This window comes from Rhinopithecus roxellana, chromosome 6 (assembly GCF_007565055.1).
Source record: "Rhinopithecus roxellana isolate Shanxi Qingling chromosome 6, ASM756505v1, whole genome shotgun sequence".
NCBI lineage: Eukaryota > Metazoa > Chordata > Mammalia > Primates > Cercopithecidae > Rhinopithecus > Rhinopithecus roxellana.
Window position 1 is genome coordinate 63,329,756 of NC_044554.1, and position 22,221 is coordinate 63,351,976.

At 46.0% G+C, this 22,221-nt stretch overlaps 1 protein-coding gene across 4 annotated transcripts in view; it reads left to right on the forward strand.

The window, feature by feature from the left end:
• Positions 1–17,845, forward strand: part of ZC3HC1 (zinc finger C3HC-type containing 1) — a 36,643-nt gene extending 18,798 nt beyond the window's left edge. For all 4 annotated transcript variants that reach the window (XM_010378777.1, XM_010378778.2, XM_030931837.1 and 1 more), the window contains 6 exons: positions 8,146–8,273; positions 10,244–10,398; positions 11,661–11,904; positions 12,424–12,636; positions 13,620–13,826; positions 17,401–17,845. In XM_010378777.1, the coding sequence (XP_010377079.1) occupies positions 8,146–8,273; positions 10,244–10,398; positions 11,661–11,904; positions 12,424–12,636; positions 13,620–13,826; positions 17,401–17,469 (1,016 nt within the window). In that variant the 3' untranslated portion in view covers positions 17,470–17,845. The remainder of the gene's footprint in view (positions 1–8,145; positions 8,274–10,243; positions 10,399–11,660; positions 11,905–12,423; positions 12,637–13,619; positions 13,827–17,400) is intronic.
• The last annotated feature ends 4,376 nt before the right edge of the window (positions 17,846–22,221 follow it).

Consider the following 22,221-nt stretch of genomic DNA (forward strand, 5'->3'; position numbering starts at 1 on the left):
TGGCATGATCTCAGCTCACTGCAACCTCCGCCTCTCAGGTTCAGGTGATCCCCTTGCCTCAGCCCCCCAGTAGCTGGGATTACAGGCATGCGCCACCATCCCCAGCTAATTTTTGTATTTTTAGTACAGACGGGTTTTGTCATGTTGGCTAGGCTGGTCTCAAACTCCTGACCTCAGGTGATCCACCTGCCTCGGCCTCCCCAAGTGCTGAGATTGGCGGGGCGCAGTGGCTCATGCCTGTAATCCTAGCACTAGGGGATGCTGAGGTAGGAGAATCGCTTGAACACTGCACTCCAGCCTGGGCAACACAGTGAGACTCCATTTAAAAAAAAAAAAAATGCTGGTACATTTGGGGAATGCTGAATAGTTTCACAGGGTTCACTGCAACCTCCGCCTCCCAGGTTCAGGTGAGAAACTACGAGATTTTTTGAAGAAGGAAGCCACTTCACTCGGCGGGGTTTTTGTTTGTTTGTTTGTTTGTTTGTTTTGAGACAGGGTCTCACTCTGTTGCCCAGACTTGAGTGCAGTGGCTCCATCTCAGCTTACTACAACCTCCGCCTCCCCGGCTCAAGCAATTCTCCTGCCTCAGCACCCCCGAGTACCTGGGATTACAGGTGCACGCCTCTACTGCCTGGCTAAGTTTTGCATTTTTAGTGGAGATAGGGTTTCACCATGTTAGCCAGGCTGGTCTTGAGCTCCTGACCTCAAACGATCCACCCTCCTCAACCTCCCAAAGTGCTGGCAAAGTGCTGGGATTACAAGCGTGAGCCACCGCGCCTGGCTTCTAGGCTGAATTTGAAAGACCAACAACAGTGGGTAAAAGCAAAAGGCCAAAGGATGGTACATTTGGGGAATGCTGAATAGTTTCACAGGGCTGGCTCACAGTGTCCCTGTGGGGAGAATAGAGAAGAAGACTAAAGTGTAGACAGTGGCCAAACCATGATTTTATTAAATGTATGTGATGAGAAGCTATGAGATTTTTTGAAGAAGGAAGAGATGTTATAGATAACATGAACTAGGGTAGAGTACAAACTGTAAGGGGTAAGTCTCAAGGCAAAGAACTAAACTTAGAAGACATAAAAGGACTTAAAGTAATAACCCAGCCAGGCGTGGAGTCTCACGCCTGTAATCCCAGTGTTTTGCAGGGCTGAGGTGGGAGGATCACTTGCGGCCAGGAGTTTGGGACCAGGCTGGGCACCCTGTCTCTAAAAAGAAAAAAATATTTAAAATTAGCCAGGTGTGGTGGCATACCCCTGTCATCCTAAGCTACTCGCTAGATGGAGGCAGGAGGATCCCTTTAACCCAGGAATTCGAAGTTACAGTGAGCTATACTCATGTCACTGTGCTCCAGCCTGCATGACAGAGCAAGACCCTGTCTCTTAAAAAAAAAAAAAAAAAAAAAAGGAAATGAAAGAAAAACAGGATAGAATAATATGCAGCATTAAATCGGGAAAATAAATATAAACTCAAGATGTTAAAATAGAAATCTAGCAGTGATGGCTGCATGAATGTGCATGTCAAAACTTATCAAACTATATACCTAAATATGTGCAATTTATGTCAGTTAGACCTCAGTAAGGCTGTTTAAAAAAATATCTTTTACAGTTTTGTTATTAGAAGGGGCCCAAATGCAGTAACAGCAGCACTTCTGCCCACACTTGTTTGCATTGTTAGCAACCAGATTTTGGTCCCTCATTTTAGTCTAGTATGATTAAAAGGATCAGGCTCTTTGGAGAGTTGCTGATTCCATGTCTCGGAGCAAGGACGATAAATCAACTTGGATCAGAATATCCTGTTGCTGCTAGAAAGTAAGAATGTTTTCAAGAATGCTACAGACAGGCCAGGCGTGGTGGCTCACGCCTGTAATCCCAACAATTTGGGAGGCCGAGGCAGGCAGATCACGAGGTCAGGAGTTTGAGACCATCCTGGCTAACACAGTGAAACCTCATCTCTACTACAAATACAAAAAACTAGCCAGGTGTGGTGGCACGCACCTGTAGTCCCATCTACTCAGGAGGCTGAGGCAGGAGAATTGCTTGAACCCGGGAAGCAGAGGTTGCAGTGAGCCGAGATTGTGCCACTGCACTCCAGCCTGGGTGACAGAGCAAGACTCCGTCTCGAAAAACAAAAACGAATGCTACAGACAATGCTAAAAGAATAGAATAGCCAGCTTAAAGGAGATCCACTACCCCACTTATGAATGTCTGAAACTCAAATAAGAAAATAATCATTACAATTTAAAATGCAGCCAGGCGTGGTGGCTCATGCCTGTAGTCCCAGCACCTTTGGAGGCTGAAGTGGGCAGATTGCTTGAGTCCAGGAGTTCAAGACCAGCCTGGACAATATAGTAAAACCCCATCTCTACAAAAAATACAAAAAATTAGCTGGGCATGGTTACGCATACCTGTGGTCCCAGCTACTCGGGAGAGTGAGGTGGCAAGATCGCGTAAGCCTGGGAGGTTAAGGCTGTGGTAAGCCATGATTGCACCACTGCATTGTAGCAAAGGAAAAAGATGGGGTCTCACTCTGTTGCCCAGACTGACCTAGAACTCTTGGGCTCAAGTGATACCTCTGCCTAAGTCTCCAGAGTAGCTGGACTTACAAATGCCACCTGGCTAATAATAATTAATTTTTAAAATTGATTTTAGTAAGCAGGAGTCCATCCCTCCCTCTCTCCCTCCCTCCTTCCTCCTTCCCTTCTTTCCCTTCTTTCCCTTCCTTCCCTTCCTTCCCTTCCTTCCCTTCTTTCTTTTCCTTCCCTTCCTTCCATTCCCTCCCTCCCTTCCCTCCCTTTCTCACTTCCCCCCTTTTCCCCTTCCCCCCTTCCCCTCCCTCCCTGCCTCCCTCCCTTCCTTCCTTCTGTTTCTTCTATCAAGTACATGTTTCTCTCTCTCTCTCTCTCCCAGGCTACAGTGCAGTGGCATGATCATAGCTCACCCTTAATTCCTGGGCTTAAGGAATCCTCCTGCCTCAGCCTCCTGAATAACTGACTACAGGCATATGCCACCACATCCAGCTAATTTTTTTTTTGTTTGAGATGGGGTCTCACTATATTGCCCAGGCTGATCTCAAACTCCTGGCCTCAAGTGATCTTCCTACCTCAGCCTCCCAAAATGTTAGGATTACAGTCATGAACAATTGTGCCTGGCCTCAAATACGTGTTTCTTGTCTCAATCCATGTAGGATGTCTCCAGTGGGGATGGTGGAGGAAGGGCATCTGAAAATCCTCTATGAGAGCAAAAAGAACACTTGCAAAATTATCAAAATCAACTTACCTTTTTTTTAGACGGAATTTTGCTCTGTTGCCCAGGCTGGAGTGCAATGGCGTGGTCTCAGGTCACTGCAACCTCCGCCTCCTGGGTTCAAGCAATTCTCCTGCCTCAGCCTCCTGAGTAGCTAGGATTACAGGCGCCTGCCACCATGCCTGGTAAATTTTTGTATTTTTAGTAGAGACAGGGTTTCACCATGTTGGCCAGGCTGGTCTTGAACTGCTGACCTCGTAATCCGCCCACCTCGGCCTCCCAAAGCGTTGAGATTACAGGCGTGAACCACTGTGCCCAGCCTCAAAATCAACTTTCACAGGATGATTGAACAGAGATTTCTTTAAATGCCTAGAACAAATAAGTCCCCCAGTCTTGCCAAGGAGCTCTGTGTGGTGGGGGGAGCACACTTTCAGTAGTCAAGCAGGCAGTTAGCAACTCTGTGTCAGCCTTCACACAAGCAGGACCTCAGCATCAGCCAGAGGTGAGAGCTTAGGGCCTTTTTCAGGTCTTTCCTGGGCATGTGTATAGCTCTATACTTGCACATGTGCTTCTAGATTCCAAGGAATATGTCAGAGCCTTTCAAGCCTGCCTATGGACATTTCATTTCCCAGCTTTTAAGGTTTTTGGTCAGCTTATTATTTGTTCCAATTCATACTGCTGCCTCAAAGCAACTGTGATGTTAAACAGTTGCCAATGATCATTTTTGAAAACCTGTCTGGGGAAAAGGGTGTTCTCACTGGGACAGTATGATTTCCAGGCAACTGCCACACAGATCAAATAATGATGGTTCTCTGGAAGGGGGCTTTGGAGGAGCTCCATCTCTTTTCTGTGCTCTCCAGTGACTGCTAAGCTACTGGTTTTCACCATGATCGTGGGGATGTTGGTTTTCCTTTTCTCTTTTTTTTTTTGAGATGGAGTTTTACTCTTGTTGCCCAGGCTGGAGTGCAATGGCGCAGTCTCGGCTCACCAAACCTCCGCCTCCCAGGTTCAAGTGATTCTGCCTCAGCCTCCCCATAGCTGGGATTACAGGCATGTGCCACCATGCCCAGTTAATTTTGTATTTTTAGTAGAGACAGGGTTTCTCCATGTTGGTCATACTGGTCTCAAACTCCCAACCTCAGGTGATCCATCCGCCTTGTCCTCCGAAAATGCTGGGATTACAGGCATGAGTCACTGCGTCCGGCCGGGATGTGGGTTTTCAAGGCTACCACAGACCTGAGCTGGGGAAGGGAAGATGGAAACGACAGTTAAAACATCACAAAACGGGCCGGGTGCAGTGGCTCACACCTGTAATCCCAGCACTTTGGGAGGCTGAGGTGGGCGGATCATGAAGTCAAGAGATGGAGACCATCTTGGCCAACATGGTGAAGCCCCATCTCTACTAAAAATACAAAAAATTAACTGGGCGTGGTGGCGGGCACCTGTAGTCCCAGCTCCTTGGGAGGCTGAGGCAGAAGAGTTGCTTGAACCCAGGAGGCGGAGGTTGCAGTGAGCCGAGATCGCGCCATTACACTCCAGCCTGAGCCACAAGAGTGAAACTCCATCTCAAAAAAATAAATAAAATAAAAAATAAAAGCCGAGATAGCTTTATGTGTGCTCCTAGCTAAGACAAAAATTAAGAATTCTTATTTTTAAAAAAGTAAGAATTGCCGGGTGTGGTGGCTTACATCTATAATCCCAGCACTTTGGGAGACAGAGGCAGGCAGATCACATGAGGCCAGGAGTTCAAGACTAGCCTGGCTAACACGGCAAAACGCCATCTCTACTAAAAATACACACAAAAAAAATTAGCCAGGCATGGTGGCACATGCCTGGAGTCCCAGCTACTTGGGAGGGTGAGGCACAAGAATCATTTGAACCCAGGAGGTGGAGGTTGCAGTGAGCCAAGATCATGCTCCTGCACTACAGCCTAGGCAATGGAGCAAGACTGTCTCAAAAAATAAAATAATTTTAAAAAGAAAGTAGGATTCCTGCAGGGCTGGTAAATTTATTGGCTCAGACATAGCACTAAGGACCCAGTCCTTGCAAGAAGCATGTCATCTTGTTCTAAAACTAGTTCCTCTCAAGGCAGCAGTTTGAAGAGTCATGTGCAAACACCATCTAGCCTTCACATAGTCACAGAATCCCTCCAGCCCGCTACCTTTCCTGTCTATTGACCACGACTGGATCAAATACCCCTTCCTAAATGGGTCACTGTTAAGGAAAACGCTGCTGTTGGGATTGGTAGAGACAAGTCAGGAATTTACCCTATGGGAAAGATAAGACAACAAATAAAACCTTCCTTCTGCTAGCAAGGCAGGAGCAGGAGATAGCTGGGTGAACAGCTAACAGTATCTGCTGTATCCCTATTGTACAGTCTCATAATGGTCTCTCTTTACTGTTGTGATAACACTTATCACACTGTAATCGCATTGCGTGTCTGGCTTCCATATTAGATTATGAGTAACTTAAGGATGTTGAATGTGTGTCTCATCTTTGTAGCCTGCGGGGCTGCCTTATACTGCTGTTGAACAACTAAATGTTAATTTGAGGCTGAGAAAAGACCAGTGAGTTGAGTGGCTTCCTACTTTTTAGATGATCAGGTTAGGATGACATGTTCTTTCTTCACTTTTCCTATGAAATCTCTTCCAATATGTGTTTTCATTCTTTATTAAAGCTGATTCAGGGCTGGGTGTGGTGACTCATGCCTGTAATCTCAGCACTTTGGGAGGCCGAGGCGGGTGGATCACCTGAGGCCAAGAGTTCAAGATCAGTCTGGCCAACATGGTGAAACCCCGTCTCTATTAAAAATATAAAAATTAGCCACGCATGGTGGCAGGCGCCTGTAACCCATGCTACTCGGGAGGCTGAGGCAGGAGAATTGCTTGAACCTGGGAGGCAGAAGTTGCAGTGAGCCAAGATTGCACCATTGCACTCCAGCCTGGGTGACAGCAAAAACTCTGTCTCGGGGAGAAAAAAAAAAAAAAGCTAATTCAGTGTAGTTTCTACTTATCATTCTAGACCTACTAGACTGACCTCTTTAAGAAGTAGCTTGGCGGCCGGGCGCGGTGGCTCAAGCCTGTAATCCCGGCACTTTGGGAGGCCGAGACGGGCGGATCACGAGGTCAGGAGATCGAGACCATCCTGGCTAACAAGGTGAAACCCCGTCTCTACTAAAAAATACAAAAAACTAGCAGGGTGAGGTGGCGGGCGCCTGTAGTCCCAGCTACTCGGGAGGCTGAGGCAGGAGAATGGCGTAAACCCGGGAGGCGGAGCTTGCAGTGAGCTGAGATCCGGCCACTGCACTCCAGCCTGGGCGACAGAGCGAGACTCCGTCTCAAAAAAAAAAAAAAAAAAAGTAGCTTAGCAAGGCCTTTCTGCACTCATCATTTGCCTTTGTACCAGTATACCAAATATGCAGTAGATGAATTGGGTAATGCCAGAGATAATTATACTATAGTATATAATCAGTTTCCACACTGCTTAGATTTCAGACAGATTCTTTTCCAACTTAGGTATTACCAGTAGAATTCCTAATTGAATACTTTATTTACTCTGGTACCCAGTTATGTTTCACCTTATCATGTGAGCCTTTTTGAATCTCTTGTGTAGACTTTAGGAACATGCCACTTTTTTCATTCTTAGCTCACAGTAAATTATAACTTGGTAGTTGTTATAAAATGATGGTTCTTTAAGCCCTTTCGCCTACTTAAGTCTCCATCTTTACTAACTCTGTTTTGTTTTCTCCTTCTTAAGGTAACAATTTCAAACATACACAGAAGTACACGGAATAGTATAAATAATAAAACCCCATCACTCAACTTCAACAATGATCAACTCATGGCCGATCTTGTTTCTTCTGTATTCCTAACACCCTGCCCCTCTGCATTGTTTTGAAGTTCAGTCCCACATATTATGCCATTTTATCTGTAAATATTTCAAGATATAAAAGAAACGGATTCTACTTTTTAAACGTAGTCTCAGTAGTATCATTACAGCCCCATCAAAATGAAAATCAATAATTTCCTGACACCATCAAATAGCTCATCAATTTTACTACATTTCCTCAATCATTCAATACATGTTTATTTATTTTATTTTATTATTATTTTTTTTTTTTTTTTTTTGAGATGGAGTCGCACTCTGTCGCCCAGGCTGGAGTGCAGTGACCGGATCTCAGCTTACTGCAAGCTCCGCCTCCCGGGTTTACGCCATTCTCCTGCCTCAGCCTCCCGAGTAGCTGGGACTACAGGCGCCCACCACCTCGCCCGGCTAGTTTTTTGTATTTTTTAGTAGAGACGGGGTTTCACCTTGTTAGCCAGGATGGTCTCGATCTCCTGACCTTGTGATCCGCCCGTCTCGGCCTCCCAAAGTGCTGGGATTACAGGCTTGAGCCACCGCGCCCGGCCTGTTTTTTGTATTTTTTAGTAGAGACGGGGTTTCACCGTGTTAGCCAGGATGGTCTCGATCTCCTGACCTCGTGATCCGCCTGTCTCGGCCTCCCAAAGTGCCGGGATTACAGGCTTGAGCCACCGCACCCAGCCTATTATTACTTTTTTGAGACAGAGTCTCGCTCTGTTGCCCAGGCTGGAGTGCAGTGGCGCAATCTCAGCCTTATTGCAACCTCCGCCTCCTGGGTTCAAGTGATTCTCCTGTCTCAGCCTCCCAAGTAGCTGGGATTACAGGCGCACACTACCATGCCTGGCTAATTTTTTGTATTTTTAGTAGAGATGGGGGTTTCACCATCTTGGCCAGGGTGGTCTTGAACTCCTGACCTCAGGTGATACACCTGCCTCAGCCTCCCAAAGTGCTGGGATTACAGGCATGAGCCACCGTGCCCAGCTGTGTTTTTTACTTTTTACAGTTTATACCAATATAATCTTCCAGTTTACTTTTTCCACAGACCGATTTGGGATGTTGCCCCTGGATGAGCCTGCTATTCTTGTTAGTGAATTCCTAGATCGTTTTCAAAGCCTTTGTCACTTGGACCTCCAGCTTCCTTCCCTAAGGCCGGAGGACTTGAAAACTATGGTGAGTTTTTCCTGACTAGGCTGCAAGGGCTTCCAGTTGTTGCCAGCATTTATACCTGAAGCATTTCTTTTAATGACAAGAAGATGCAATTGCTGTGAAGAGAACTGCTTATCTGTCTCTCAGCTCACTGTTTCAGTCTCCACCAGGAAGGTGACTGTTGAGAGTTCCATTTGAATGTTTAGGTATGGTTTTTTAAATGGCATGGATTCAATTTAACATATACGTATATAAGCAGAGAGTTTATTTGGACCAAGTTTTAGGGCTATAGCCTGGAAGCATAGATTCAAGTTTATTCTGAATATATGCTTCCCATAAATTCTATTTTATCTTGATTTATTACTTAAATTATTATTATTTTGAGACCGAGTCTCTTTCTGTCATCCAGGCTGGAGTGCTATGGTGTAATCTTTGCTCGCTGCACCCTCCGCCTCCCAGGTCCATGTGATTCTTCTGTCTTAGCCTCCTGAGTAGCTGGGATTACAGGTGTCTGCCACCACACCTGGCTAATTTTTGTATTTTTAGTAGAGATGGGGTTTCACCATATTGGTCAGGCTGTTCTTGAACTCCTCACCTCAGATGATCCACCCACCTCAGCCTCCCAAAGTGCTGGGATTACAGGCATGAGCCGGCTCACCCAGCCTACTTAAACTATTTAACAGAAAATACTGAAATGTGACTGCATATGGTTTATTGCACATCATTTTTCAAAGAAAGTCCAAACTCCTTTCTCCTTGTGAGTAGAAACGTTTAAATGCTGTAGTCAGCCTGGGCACGGTGGCTCATGCCTGTAATCCCAGCACTTTGGGAGGCTGAGGAAGGCAGATCATCTGAGGTCAGGAGTTCGAGACCAGCCTGGCCAACATGGTGAAACCCAGTCTCTATTAAAAATACAAAAAATTAGCTGGGCATGGTGGTTTGTGCCTGTAGTCCCAGCTACTCAGGAGGCTAAGGCAGGAGAATTGCTTGAACCTGGGAGACAGAGGTTACAGTGAGCCGAGATCGTACCATTGCACTCCAGCCTGGGTAACAAGAGCGAAACTCGGTCTCAAAAATGAAATAAAGTAAATGCTCTAGTCAATTTGTACTTTGAAACTGAATATTTACTGTTCCATTTAATCACCCTGTGGGTACTCCATGAAGACAAGCTTTACTGTAGGAAATAGTAGCCTCTTCAAATTAAGAGAGTGGTACGGGTTTTAGCATCAAACTGTTAACTTCCCAAACTCCCCTCCAAGTACTAACCAGGCCTGACCCTGCTTAGTTGCTGAGATCAGACGAGATTGGGTGCATTCAGGGTGGTATGGCCTGAAATACCACCCTGAAACTGTTAACCTCTGATGCTTATTATGAATATAACCCTGTCCCGAGCCAAGGCAATTTTTTTTCACCTGGTCATAGTTCCTTATTTTTCTTAGAACAAAAATAAAGTCTAACAAGCTTTGTCATTCTGTCAAAAAGTAAATTTAGAGCCTGGGGCATGGTGATGTACGCCTGTAGTCCCAGCTACTCGGTAGGCTGAGGTGGGAGGATTGCTTGAGCTCAGGAGTTCAAGACCAGCATGGCCAACATAGTGAGACCTCAACTCTAAAATTTTTTTTTCTTTAATATTTAAGTAAATTTGGCATCAGGCTAAGACATAAGCAGTAATTGGTTTTCACTATTTGGGTTTGAAGTTTGCAGGTTTCAGGGAAAATCTGCAGCTGATAAATTGAAAACAATTTAGTACTAACAAGAGTTTTGGCAGTTCCAGGGAGACTCCGTCTTTCTCAGTCAGCAGATTCAGGGCAATTCAGAAAGCTGTGTGATACTGTATCCCTGTCCTGGAAGTATTTATTCTCTGTGAAGAGAACTGTCTTCATGTTTGTAATTTCCTTCCTGATTTTCCGCTTATACTATCTAGGTATGTTATAATGTGTAATTTTTCTTTTTATGGTAGTTGAAACGAAGTTTTTTACTTGGCTCCCTTGTAGTGCTTGACAGAAGACAAGCTCAGTCTTCTCCTACACCTGCTTGAAGATGAACTTGATCACCGAACTGATGAGAGAAAAACTACAATCAAATTAGGCTCAGACATCCAAGTCCACGTCACTGCCTGTATTCTCTCTGTGTGTGGCTGGGCATGTAGGTGAGTCAGCGAATTTTGCCCGGAGACATGAGCCATGACAACAGCATTACACTTGTATATATCAGTCACTTATCGCATTTAGGAATCACATGGTGTTTCCCGTGACAAAAAGAGACAAAGAGAAACTGGGTGAGGGATGGCAGCGAGGAGAATGGATAATAAGAATTAGTAACAAAACCAGAATTGGAATTCAGGAATTCTTGGTGTTCACAACTGAACTTTGTTTATTGTACGGTTGCTTCTCAACTGGGAATTTGTGTTCTATAAACAGTGAACCTCCTTTCGAAAAATAGAAAGAAAATAAGCTCTTTTCTATTTTTAAGAAGGAAAAATAGAAAGGAAGTTCTTTTCTATTTTTAGAAAGGAAGAAAAATCCACTTAATTGATAAAAACTACCATAGGAAACACCAGCTGGAGTCTTCTAGGCCCCCATGTTGCTATTTCCATTCCAGCTGCTCAATTTGGCATAGACTCCCACTATCCTTAATCTACCAAAGAGAGCATATTTAAAGTAAGATTGGTTCTGACAATAAATAAATCTTGATTTATTTTAAATATGCTCTCTTTGGTAGATTAAGGAATGTTTTTCGTCTAAAGGGAAAAGACTTTAAGAGGGACAAGAGAGGCCGGGTACAGTGGCTCACCTGGCCATCATGGTGAAAGCCGCATCTCTACTAAAAATACAAAAATTAGCCGGGCATGGTGGCAGGTGCCTGTAATCCCAGCTACTCAGGAGGCTGGGGCAGGAGAATCCCTTGAACCCGGGAGGCGGAGGTTGCAGTGAGCCGAGATTGTACCATTGCACTCCAGCCTGGGCAACGAGTAAACTCTATCTCAAAAAAAAAAAAAAAAGAAGGACAGGAGAAACCTTTTCATTGTTGTTGTTGGTCAGGCTGGTCTCAAACTCCAGACCTCAGGACCTCAGGTGATCCACCCATCTTGGCCTCCCAAAGTGCTGGGATTGCAGGCATGAGCCATCGCACCTGGCCGAGAAACTTTTAAAACATGCCTGCAAAACAGTCTTACCATAAAGAGCACACTAAGAACCCTAGGTCTTTCTATGGGAAATACGTGAGAGATGATGAAGTATGAAGCTGGGGTCCTGAGATTGGAGCTCAGAGGCTCTGACAGGCCATGGTTCCCTGTCCACTGGACTGTTCCAGAAATTGGATGATATAAAGCATACTTGCGAGACATTACACTTAGTCATTTGGAAATGTTACACTTTGAGAAAATTCTCTTTTTTTTTCATTCCTATCTAGTTCCTCTTTGGAACCCATGCAGCTTTCCCTGATAACATGTTCGCAGTGTATGAGGAAGGTGGGGCTCTGGGGCTTCCAGCAGATTGAATCATCCATGACTGATCTGGATGCATCCTTTGGCCTGACCAGCTCCCTGATCCCAGGCCTTGAGGGGCGACCAGAGCGCTTAGCTCTGGTGCCTGAATCTCCTCGGAGGATGATGACGCGGAGCCAGGATGCCACCTTCTCCCCAGGCTCAGAGCAGGTATGCACTTAGCTTGTTTGGGGTGGACTTTTAAACAACATTCTTAGCAAACATGTTATTGGTAGAAAGTTGGAAATTAATGTAGGTGGATAGGCTTCACTTCCCACTACATTGGTTACAATACCACGTAGTGTTTCTGTTCACTAATGGAGAAGCTAAATTCAGCCAGACCCGGTGGCTCACACCTGTAATCCCAGCACTTCAGGAGACTGAGGCAGGTGGATCACTTGAAGTCAGGAGTTCGAGACCAGCCTGGCCAACATGGTGAAACCCCGTCTCTACCAAAAATGCAAAAATTAGCTAGGGGTGGTGGCGGGCGCCTGTAGTCCCAGCTACTTGGGAGGCTGAGGCAGGAGAATCACTTGAACTTGAGAGGCAGAGGTTGCAGTGAGCCAAGATCGCCTCACTGCACTCCAGCCTTGGAAACAAAGCGAGATTCTGTCTCAAAAAGAAGAAGATTAAAGAAAGAAGTATCATTAATATCATTCGTTTACTTCCATTATCTCCCCTTTCCTTCAGGCTGAAAAGAGCCCTGGTCCCATTGTCTCTCGAACTCGGAGCTGGGACTCTTCCAGTCCTGTTGACCGTCCTGAGCCAGAGGCTGCTAGCCCCACCACCAGAACTCGCCCAGTGACCCGAAGCATGGGAACAGGAGACACCCCTGGAATGGAGGTACCATCTAGCCCTCTGCGGAAAGCCAAACGAGCTCGCCTCTGCTCCTCCAGCAGTTCGGTGAGTCCACCGTGCATGTAGCAGTGGCTGAGCAGAAACAGCATGTTGGGCTCTCCCTGGGCAGCACAGAGAAGCAGGCATGAGTCCTTCCGTGGTCCAATGCAAAAAGTAGACCCTGTGAATAAGTTTAAAGTTGGGTGACCAAAGGGGAAAAATGTCAGTCGTTTTTTGCTCCTTTTTGCTCCTTTGGGGTGGATTCTAGAGAAATAATAGGTATTTCAGGCAAATGGAACAGCAGTGTGATACAGGGACAAACCTGATATGGCAGTGGTCCCCAACCTTTTTGGCACCAGGGACCGTTTTCGTGGAAGACCATTTTTCCACAGACCAGGGTTGGGAGGATGGTTTCGGGATGATACAAGCACATTACATGTATTGTGTACTTTATTTCTATTATTATTATATTGTAATATATAATGAAATAATTATACAACTCACCATAATATAGAATCACTGGGAACCCTGAGCTTGTTTTCCTGCAACTAGATGATCTCATCTGGGGGTGATGGGAAACAGTGACAGACATCAGGTGTCAGACTCTCATAAGGAGCCCAAAGTCTAGATCCCTCACATGTGCAGTTCACAGTAGGGTTCCTGCTCCTGTGAGAATCTAATGCCACTGCTGATCTGACAGGAAGCAGAGCCCAGGTGGTAATGCAAACAATGGGGAGCAGCTGTAAATTCAGATGAAGCTTTGCTTGCCTGCCTGCTGCTCACCTCCTGCTGTGCGACCTGGTACCCATCCATGGCCTGGGGGTTGGGTATCCCTTATCCCTTGTGATAAAGTGTAGTTTGTTTAACACAAAAGGAGTGAAAAAAAATAAAGAAAATGCGAGGAAAATGTATAGGCAAAGTTAAAGGAGAGCATAAACACTTGAAGTATAGGCAGTTGTGAGATTCTGGACTTGAGGACTAATAGCAGTGTCTCCCTGAACTTACCTAGCGTCTACCCAAGAATGCTATTTCTTTTTCTCCTTCCTCAGGACACATCTTCCCGAAGCTTCTTTGATCCCACCTCTCAGCATAGAGACTGGTGCCCTTGGGTGAATATCACACTTGGCAAAGAAAGCAGGGAGAATGGTGGAACTGAACCAGATGCCAGCGCCCCAGCAGAGCCAGGCTGGAAAGCGGTGCTGACCATCCTCTTGGCCCACAAACAGTCTAGCCAGCCAGCTGAAACGGACTCCATGGTGAGATAAGCCATTGCCTTGTGTGTGGGCAGCACTTGCTGTGTATAGGAGGAGGAGCAGAGGCTAGTCCTGTAATTAGCACCCTGCCTGCCTTCAGCTCCCGTACATCAAATTATTTGGGTTTGTTTGTTTGTAAACAGTTTGTTTTCTGAGATGGAGTTTCGTTCTTGTTGCCCAGGCTGGAGTCCAATGGTGCAATCTCAGCTCACTACAACCTCCGTCTCCTGGGTTCAAGCAATTCTCCTGCCTTAGCTTCCCAAGTAGCTGGGATTACAGGTGCCTGCCACCATGCCCGGCTAATTTTGTATTTTTTAATAGATGGGGTTTTGCCATGTTGGCCAGGCTGGTCTCAAACTCCTGACCTCAGGTTATCCACCCGCCTCGGCCTCCCAAAGTGCTGGGATTACAGGCACGAGCCACCGTGCCTGGCTTACACGTCCAGTTAGACTCATTCTGCTTTAGTCCTAGGGAATAGGCATAGAACCAGTTCGTCTTTCTGCAGTTTAGCATATGGCATTCCATCAAGTTCTGATAAATTCTTTTGTTCTCCTAAATAAATGACTCCAAGTAGAAAAGGAGTACAGAAACAGAAATAGATGAATAGGCAGCTGCTCCGGCCTCATGTTGCAGACAGCTGCTTTTTCCTTCAGTTGCTATCACTTGCACTTGGAGCCTGGCCAGTTAACTTAGCTGTTTGGAGCACTGGGCTCTGACACCAAAGTGATGGTTTCATTCCGCACGCCGGGCACATTACTCTGTTCTACAGCCCAGACTGTGACTCTGCTAGCCATTGCAGCCATGACTGCTGTGGGTTACAAATGTGGGTGACAACTGAGAAGAAAAGTCAAGTGTTTGCTCTGTTTAAAGATTGGAAGTGATAAGCTGGGCAATACAGAATCAATCATGAAAACTGGGTTCTCTCCTTGGCTGGCTAACTCCCAGATTTTCCTTGTAGCTTGTAACAATTTCTGACCTGTATAACTTTCAAGGACAAAGTAAAATAATACTTGTCAGCAGATATTTATGAGCAGCACTCCTAGATTCATAGTTTTCTAGGGTTACAGGATTCCACTGGAGGGAACTATTGTAATGCTAAAAGTCCAACAATGCATGGCCGGCGTGGTGGCTCACGCCTGTAATCCTAGCACTTTGGGAGGCCAAGGTGAATGGATCACCTGAGGTGAAGAGTTTGAGACCAGCCTGGCCAACATGATGAAACCTCATCTCTACTAAAAATACAAAAAAAAAATGAGCCGGGTGTGGTGGCAGGCACCTGTAATCCCAGCTACTTGGGAGGCTGAGGCTGGAGAATCACCTGAACCCAGGAGGCGGAGGTTGCAGTGAGCCGAGATCGTGCCATTGCACTCCAGCCTGGGCTTGAGAGAGAGACTCTATCTCAAAAAAAATAAAAATAAAAATAAATGTGTATTAGTACCCTCAGTAAATATGTAGGTGAAGGTTTTCCAAGTTTTCACAAAAAAAAAAAAAAAAAAATCTGCATTTCTCTACCTAGATCTTCAGGAACTAGTACATTGGCAGTTTTCAGTAAGACTCCTCTCTCTCCCTGCGGTATGAAAAAGAAAGCCCATGGGGTTTTGTTTTTGTTTTGTAGTGGGAAAAGTTGGCTTCATAATTGGCCCTGGATTCCAGGACTTTTTTTTTTTTTTTTTTTTTGAGACAGAGTCTCGCTCTGTCGCCCGGGCTGGAGTGCAGTGGCCGGTTCTCAGCTCACTGCAAGCTCCGCCTCCCGGGTTTATGCCATTCTCCTGCCTCAGCCTCCGAGTAGCTGGGACTACAGGCGCCCGCCACCTCGCCCGGCTAGTTTTTTGTATTTTTTAGTAGAGACGGGGTTTCACCATGTTAGCCAGGATGGTCTCGATCTCCTGACCTCGTGATCCGCCCGTCTCGGCCTCCCAAAGTGCTGGGATTACAGGCTTGAGCCACCGTGCCTGGCCGATTCCAGGACTTTTAAGATCTTTTTTTTTTTCTTTTTTTTTGGTAGTGTCTTTTAACCTTCTGACAGCTGCTGCGACTGGATGCTAGAAAGTTTAATGAGACTGTGTGGTAAAGGATCCTGATGTTTGAAAAAAAAAAGTATATACCGAGGCCAGGTGCAGTGGCTCATGCCTGTGATCCCAGCACTTTGGGACTCTGAGGCAGGGAGTCACCTGAGGTCAGGAGTTCGAGACCAGCCTGGCCAACATGGCAAAACCTCGTCTCTACTGAAAATACAAAAATTAGGCAGGCCTGTTGGCATGCGCCTGTAGTCCCAGCTACTCCAGAGGCTGAGGCAGGAGAATCGGGAGGTGGAGGTTGCAGTGAGCCAAGATCGCGCTACTACACTCCAGCCTGGGCAACAGAGTGAGACTCCTTTTCAAAAAAAAAAAAAAGAAAAACGTGTATACCATTTTTTCAACTCATGTTTCTTTCAACTTTGTCATTCTATTAAATAATTTCCCTCAGTCATTAGTAAAAGTTCAAACTTTTTCCTCCTGGAACTTACTGAAACATCCTCAAAGAGGATAGATTTTTTAAAAACTGAAAGTGGGCTGGGCGTGGTGGCTCACGCCTGTAATCCCAGCACTTTGGGAGGCCGAGGCAGGCAGATCACAAGGTCAGGAGATCGACACCATCCTGGCCAACATGGTGAAATTCCATCTCTACTAAAAATACAAAAATTAGCAGGGCATGGTGGCACATGCCTGTAATCCCAGCTACTCAGGAGGCTGAGGCAGGAGAATTGCTTGAACTAGGGAGTCGGAGGTTGCAGTGAGCCGAGATCACACCACAGCACTCCAGCCTGGGTGACATTGAACATGTCATATGAGAAACTGGAGGTAACTGTGGATCATCTTGCTAGACATTCTTTGCACTCTCACCGAAGCCCTTTCTGCATGGAACATTTGCTCTTTATTGTGACGCTCAAAGGCAGACAGAACCAAGTGTTCTGATTCACCAAGAGCTTTTGTCTCCTAAGGAATGACTTTGTCTCCCTTTACCACCATTTCTCAGAATCTCAGAGTACTTCATTGGCATAATCAGATGGCAGTGAGATTCTTCCTATTACTAGCACTGCTGGCTAAAACATAAAGCGGTGAAGACCAAGGCCAGAGCTTAAACTCACAGGGGTCATTCAACTCTGTTTTTATTACTTGGCCTTGGTTTATACTGTTAACCTCAGCTAGGCATCACATAAGTATAAATACTTATTCACAAGAAATAATGAACTAGGGCCAATTCAGCATCATGAATGAAAAACCAGTGCAAAACATGTGCTGCAGTAACGGCAAGTCAGAAGTGTCATCCACAAGTACAAAGATGAGGACAGACACAGATGCCTGAAGGGAGGATACGTGCCGTGTCTTAGAGGCTCAGAGTGTGTTAACATGAGTCTGACAGTAGAACATCAGCCCCTCGATCTGTAGTCTGACTTTAGGTATACATTATGTATAGCATACTACAAAGTGAATTTTTACTCAGTCCTAGACATACCCGGATCATTGGGGGACAAATGATTTATCCTTTGTCTCTATCAAAGAACCTAATCACTAATAATAAGCTTTTCTACCTACAGAGTCTCTCTGAGAAATCAAGGAAAGTATTCCGAATATTTCGGCAGTGGGAATCTCTATGTTCATCCTGAAGATATTCCAGCCCCTTCCTGGAGAGAGCTGGAATGCGAGTGACTTTTGGAAGAATTAAGGCTGAGTTCCTATTGGTCAGCTGACGCTAAGTTTTTCCTGTTCTGGGTTAATCATAAGGAGCCCCCTGCCATAGCAAAGGCAGGGAGTGTCAACTGTCTGCATCTGGCTGAGGGAGACCCGTTTCCTTTCAGGGATGTGGACAGGGTAAGGGCAGCAAGCCTGATTCTGCTGAAGGAGTGTGGGGTTTAACAAACCAGGAGGACTAAGGACCTGACCACCCATTTCAGGATCTTCAGTGTGGGGTGGCGTTCTGAGGACTCTTCTATCCCAGGAGTATGACAGCGTGTATTAATAAAATATTTGCTAAGATTCTCATTGTTGGAGAACTGTTTTCCCCCTTACCTTGTGGGCGGGAGACAATGTCAGTGGAACATTCGACTTTTGATTTTCAGATTGGCTTCGAAGCCTAAAATTTATGATTCCAGTCAAGGAGGTATAATCTTTCCTAAACTAAAAAAGCAAGATGATTTTCATTATGCCACCAGGAAATTTCCTGGTGTGTTACAGTGAATGGTAAGCTGATAATTTTCTCCTTACTTTGATAATAACAGAATAAAACAGTGTAATGGGGAGGAAGACACTTCAGAAGAGATCCCTGTCCATGTGCCATTGAATGCATGACTCCCTCAGTTGGGCTTCCCCAAGAATCGCTGCTTTTGGGGGATCATCAGTTTTTTTGTTTTTTTTTTTTTTTTTTTGAGACGGAGTCTGGCTCTGTCGCCCAGGCTGGAGTGCAGTGGCCGGATCTCAGCTCACTGCAAGCTCCGCCTCCCGGGTTTACGCCATTCTCCTGCCTCAGCTTCCCGGGTAGCTGGGACTACAGGCACCCGCCACCTCACCCGGCTAGATTTTTGTATTTTTTAGTAGAGATGGGGTTTCACCGTGTTAGCCAGGATGGTCTCGATCTCCTGACCTCGTGATCCGCCCGTCTTGGCCTCCCAAAGTGCCGGGATTACAGGCTTGAGCCACCGTGCCCGGCCGGATCATCAGTTTTTGTGGTAGAGAAGGTTGACCCTGAACAGCCCACTGATAAAGTAACCATGACCTAGCAAAGGCTAGAAAGTGATTATTCTCTGATATGCCATGTTTTTAGTCACTGAGATTGTTTTATTTTATACTTTTGTACTGAAGTATTTTAAAGAAAATGACAGACATAATATTTTACTCACAGTTTAATCTCTAAAAAATAGAACCTAGGCCAGGTGCGGTAGCTCAGGTCTGTAATCTAGCACTTTGGGAGGCCAAGGCGGGTGGATCACTTGAGGTCAGCCGTTCAAGACCAGCCTAGCCAACATGGTGAAACCCCATCTTTACTAAAAATACAAAAATTAGCCGGGCGTGATGACAGGTGCCTGGAGTCCCAGCTACTGGAGAGGCTGAGGCAGGAGAATCATTTGAACCCAGGAGGTAGAAGCTACAGTGAGCCGAGATCGTTCACTGTACTCCAGCCTGGGTGAGAGAGCGAGACTCCGTCTCATTTTATATATATATATATATGTATATAACTTTTCTCCTACATATTACACCCAACAAAAATTAATAATCCAACCAGGCGTGGTGGCTCACTGCCTGTAATCCCAGTACTTTGGGAGGCCAAGGTGGGCAGATCACCTGAGGTCAGGAGTTCAAGATCAGCCTGGCCAACGTGGTGAAACCCCATCTCTACTAAAAATACAAAAATTAGCCGGGTATGGTGGCTCGCACCTGTAATCCCAGCTACTCTAGAGGCAGAGTCAGGAGAATCGCTGGAACCCGGGGGCGGAGGCTGCAGTGAGCCGAGATTGCCGCCATTGCACTCCAGCCTCGACGTCAGAGCAACAGTCCGGGTCAGAAAATAAAAATAAAGGGCCGGGCGCGGTGGCTCAAGCCTGTAATCCTAGCACTTTGGGAGGCCGAGACGGGCGGATCACGAGGTCAGGAGATCGAGACCATCCTGGCTAACATGGTGAAACCCCGTCTCTACTAAAAAAAAATACAAAAAAACTAGCCAGGGGGAGGTGGCGGGCGCCTGTAGTCCCAGCTACTTGGGAGGCTGAGGCAGGAGAATGGCGTAAACCTGGGAGGCGGAGCTTGCAGTGAGCTGAGATCCGGCCACTGCACTCCAGCCTGGGCGACAGAGCGAGACTCCATCTCAACAACAACAACAAAAAAATGAAAATAAAAATAAAAATAAAATCATAAATGGAAGCAGAGGCCAGGCGTGATGCCTCATGCCTATAATCCCAACACTTTGGGAGGCTGAGGCAGAAGGATCACTCGAGTCTAGGAGTTCAAGACCAGCCTGGGCAACAAGGAGAAACCCTGTCTTACAAAAAATAGAAAAAAATTAGTGAGGTATGGTGGCTTTCACCTGTAGTCTCAGCTACTCAGGATGCTAAGCTGGAATGCTCTCTTGAGCCCGGAAAGGCAGACTGCAGTGAGCTGAGATCACGCTGCTGCACTCACTCCAGCCTGGGCAACAGAGTGAGACCCTGTCTCAAAAATAAAAATAAATTGAAGCAGATTGAGACTGTGTAATTCAAGAAACATTCTCTTTCATGTGTGAGGCACTGTGCTAGCCCTTGTAGATGAATGACTACCTAGTTTCTGCCTCTTAAGAAGTGTACAGGCCAGGCCAGAAGACACACTGGTATATAAATGTTGCACAGAACAAACTGCTAAATGCTCTAGTCTAGGAGAGGTATAAAAAAGAAAGAAGTTAATGGTCACATATCACTGGGGAGAGATTTGAGGAAGGTGCAGATTTGAGCTGGTCCTTGGAGATGAGTGGGAGATGTAGGCTCCATGAGAACAGGGACTTTGTCCTGGTTTTTTTTTTTTTTTTTGGAGACGGAGTCTCGCTCTGTCGCCCAGCCTGGAGTGCAGTGGCCGGATCTTGGCTCACTGCAAGCTCCGCCTCCCGGGTTCACGCCATTCTCCTGGCTCAGCCTCCCCAGTAGCTGGGACTACAGGCGCCCGCCACCTCGCCCGGCTAGTTTTTTTGTATTTTTTAGTAGAGACGGGGTTTCACCAGTGTTAGCCAGGATGGTCTCGATCTCCTGACCTCGTGATCCGCCCATCTCGGCCTCCCAAAGTGCTAGGATTACAGGCTTGAGCCACCGCACCCGGCCTGTCCTGGTTTTAATCTCAGCACTCGAAACAGTGCCTGACACGTGATAGACCCTCAGTTAAAAATATGCACATCCGAGACTGAGGGAGCATTGTAAGCAAATGAGCAGCATGTAGGATATGTTCCAGGAAGAGCAGGTATTCTGCTGCGGCTAGAACTCTGTGTTGAGTAGAAAAGAAAGGAAAAGAAAATGGAAGTTGGGCCAGATTAGAGACTTGTATGTTATACTCAGGAGTCTGGACTTGATTCTATAGGGAAAGAGAAACTTAAAGAATATTTGGGGCTGGGCGTGGTGGTTCATGCCTGTAATCCCAGCACTTTGGGAGGCCGAGGTGGGCCAATCACTTGAGGTCAGGAGTTCAAGACCAGTCTGGCCAACATGGTGAAAGCCTGTCTCTACTAAAAATACAAAAGTTAGCTGGGTGTGGTGACACATGCCTATAATCCCAGCTACTCGGGAGGCTGAGGCAGGAGAATCTCTTGAACCTGAGAGATGAAGACTGTAGTGAGCTGAGGTCATGCCACTGCACTCCAGCTTGGGTGACAGAGCAAGACTCAGTCTCAAAAAAAAGTGTGTGTGTGTGTGTATGTGTGTGTATATATATATAAAAGCAGGAGAATGACATTTGTGCTTAGGAAGATAATAGCCTGCATTAGGGAAGACAAGAAGGATTTAAGGGAAGTGTGAAGGCAGTGGCCATGGCAGTTGCAATGGGGCATACTTTGATAGAAATCTCAACAATGACTTCATGATTGGTGTTGGGCATGAGGAGAAGGGGAAGAATTACAGATGACCTTGAGGTTGAAGCCTAACCAAGATAGAGAACCCCTCAGGTGTTGATGGATGATAATAGTTTTTTGCTTTTACTTACTTTTTATTGAGTTCAGTTACATATGAAGATATCTGTCTAGAAATGGAGTTCAGGAGAGGAGGATTCAGTGTGCTGAAGAAATCAAAGATATTGTTTCCAATGCTTAAAATCAGCTGGGAGTGGTGGCACACACCTGTAGTTCCAGCTACTTAGGAGGCTGAAGCGGGAGGATTGCTTGAGCCCAGGAGTCCAAGAGTAGCCTAGGTGACACAGAGGACCTCGTCTTTAGAAAAAAAAAAAAAAGCTTAGGACCTATAGAGCCATGTAGAGTGAAGCTCTCAACCTTGTTGTCTTATCACAAGAGATCTTAGTGCCACCCTCTTTAACAGCATGAGTTCAAGTCTACATGTCAGCGTTTCAGGAGAATATGCTACTGAGCTGGAGTGAGTATTCTTTCAAACATACTCATTCCAGTTTAGTCACGTAATGGGGTGTTCTCAGATGGGACTGAGTGCGTGAGCTTCCTTTCCCAAAGCATCTGTTCTCTTCCACACCCCAAGACATCCTTTCAACCCCAGGCCCTATTCATTCGTCTTGTGGTTTGTTCCTGTAAACGTTTTTAGTATGGCCTTTCCAGGAACCTAGTCTTCCCGATTTGATTCTTTATTTGAATTTTTTTTTTTTTTTTTTTTTTTTTTGAGACAGAGTCTTGCTCTGTTGCCCAGGCTGGAGTGCAGTGGTGTGATCTGCCTCCTGGGTTCAAGCAATTC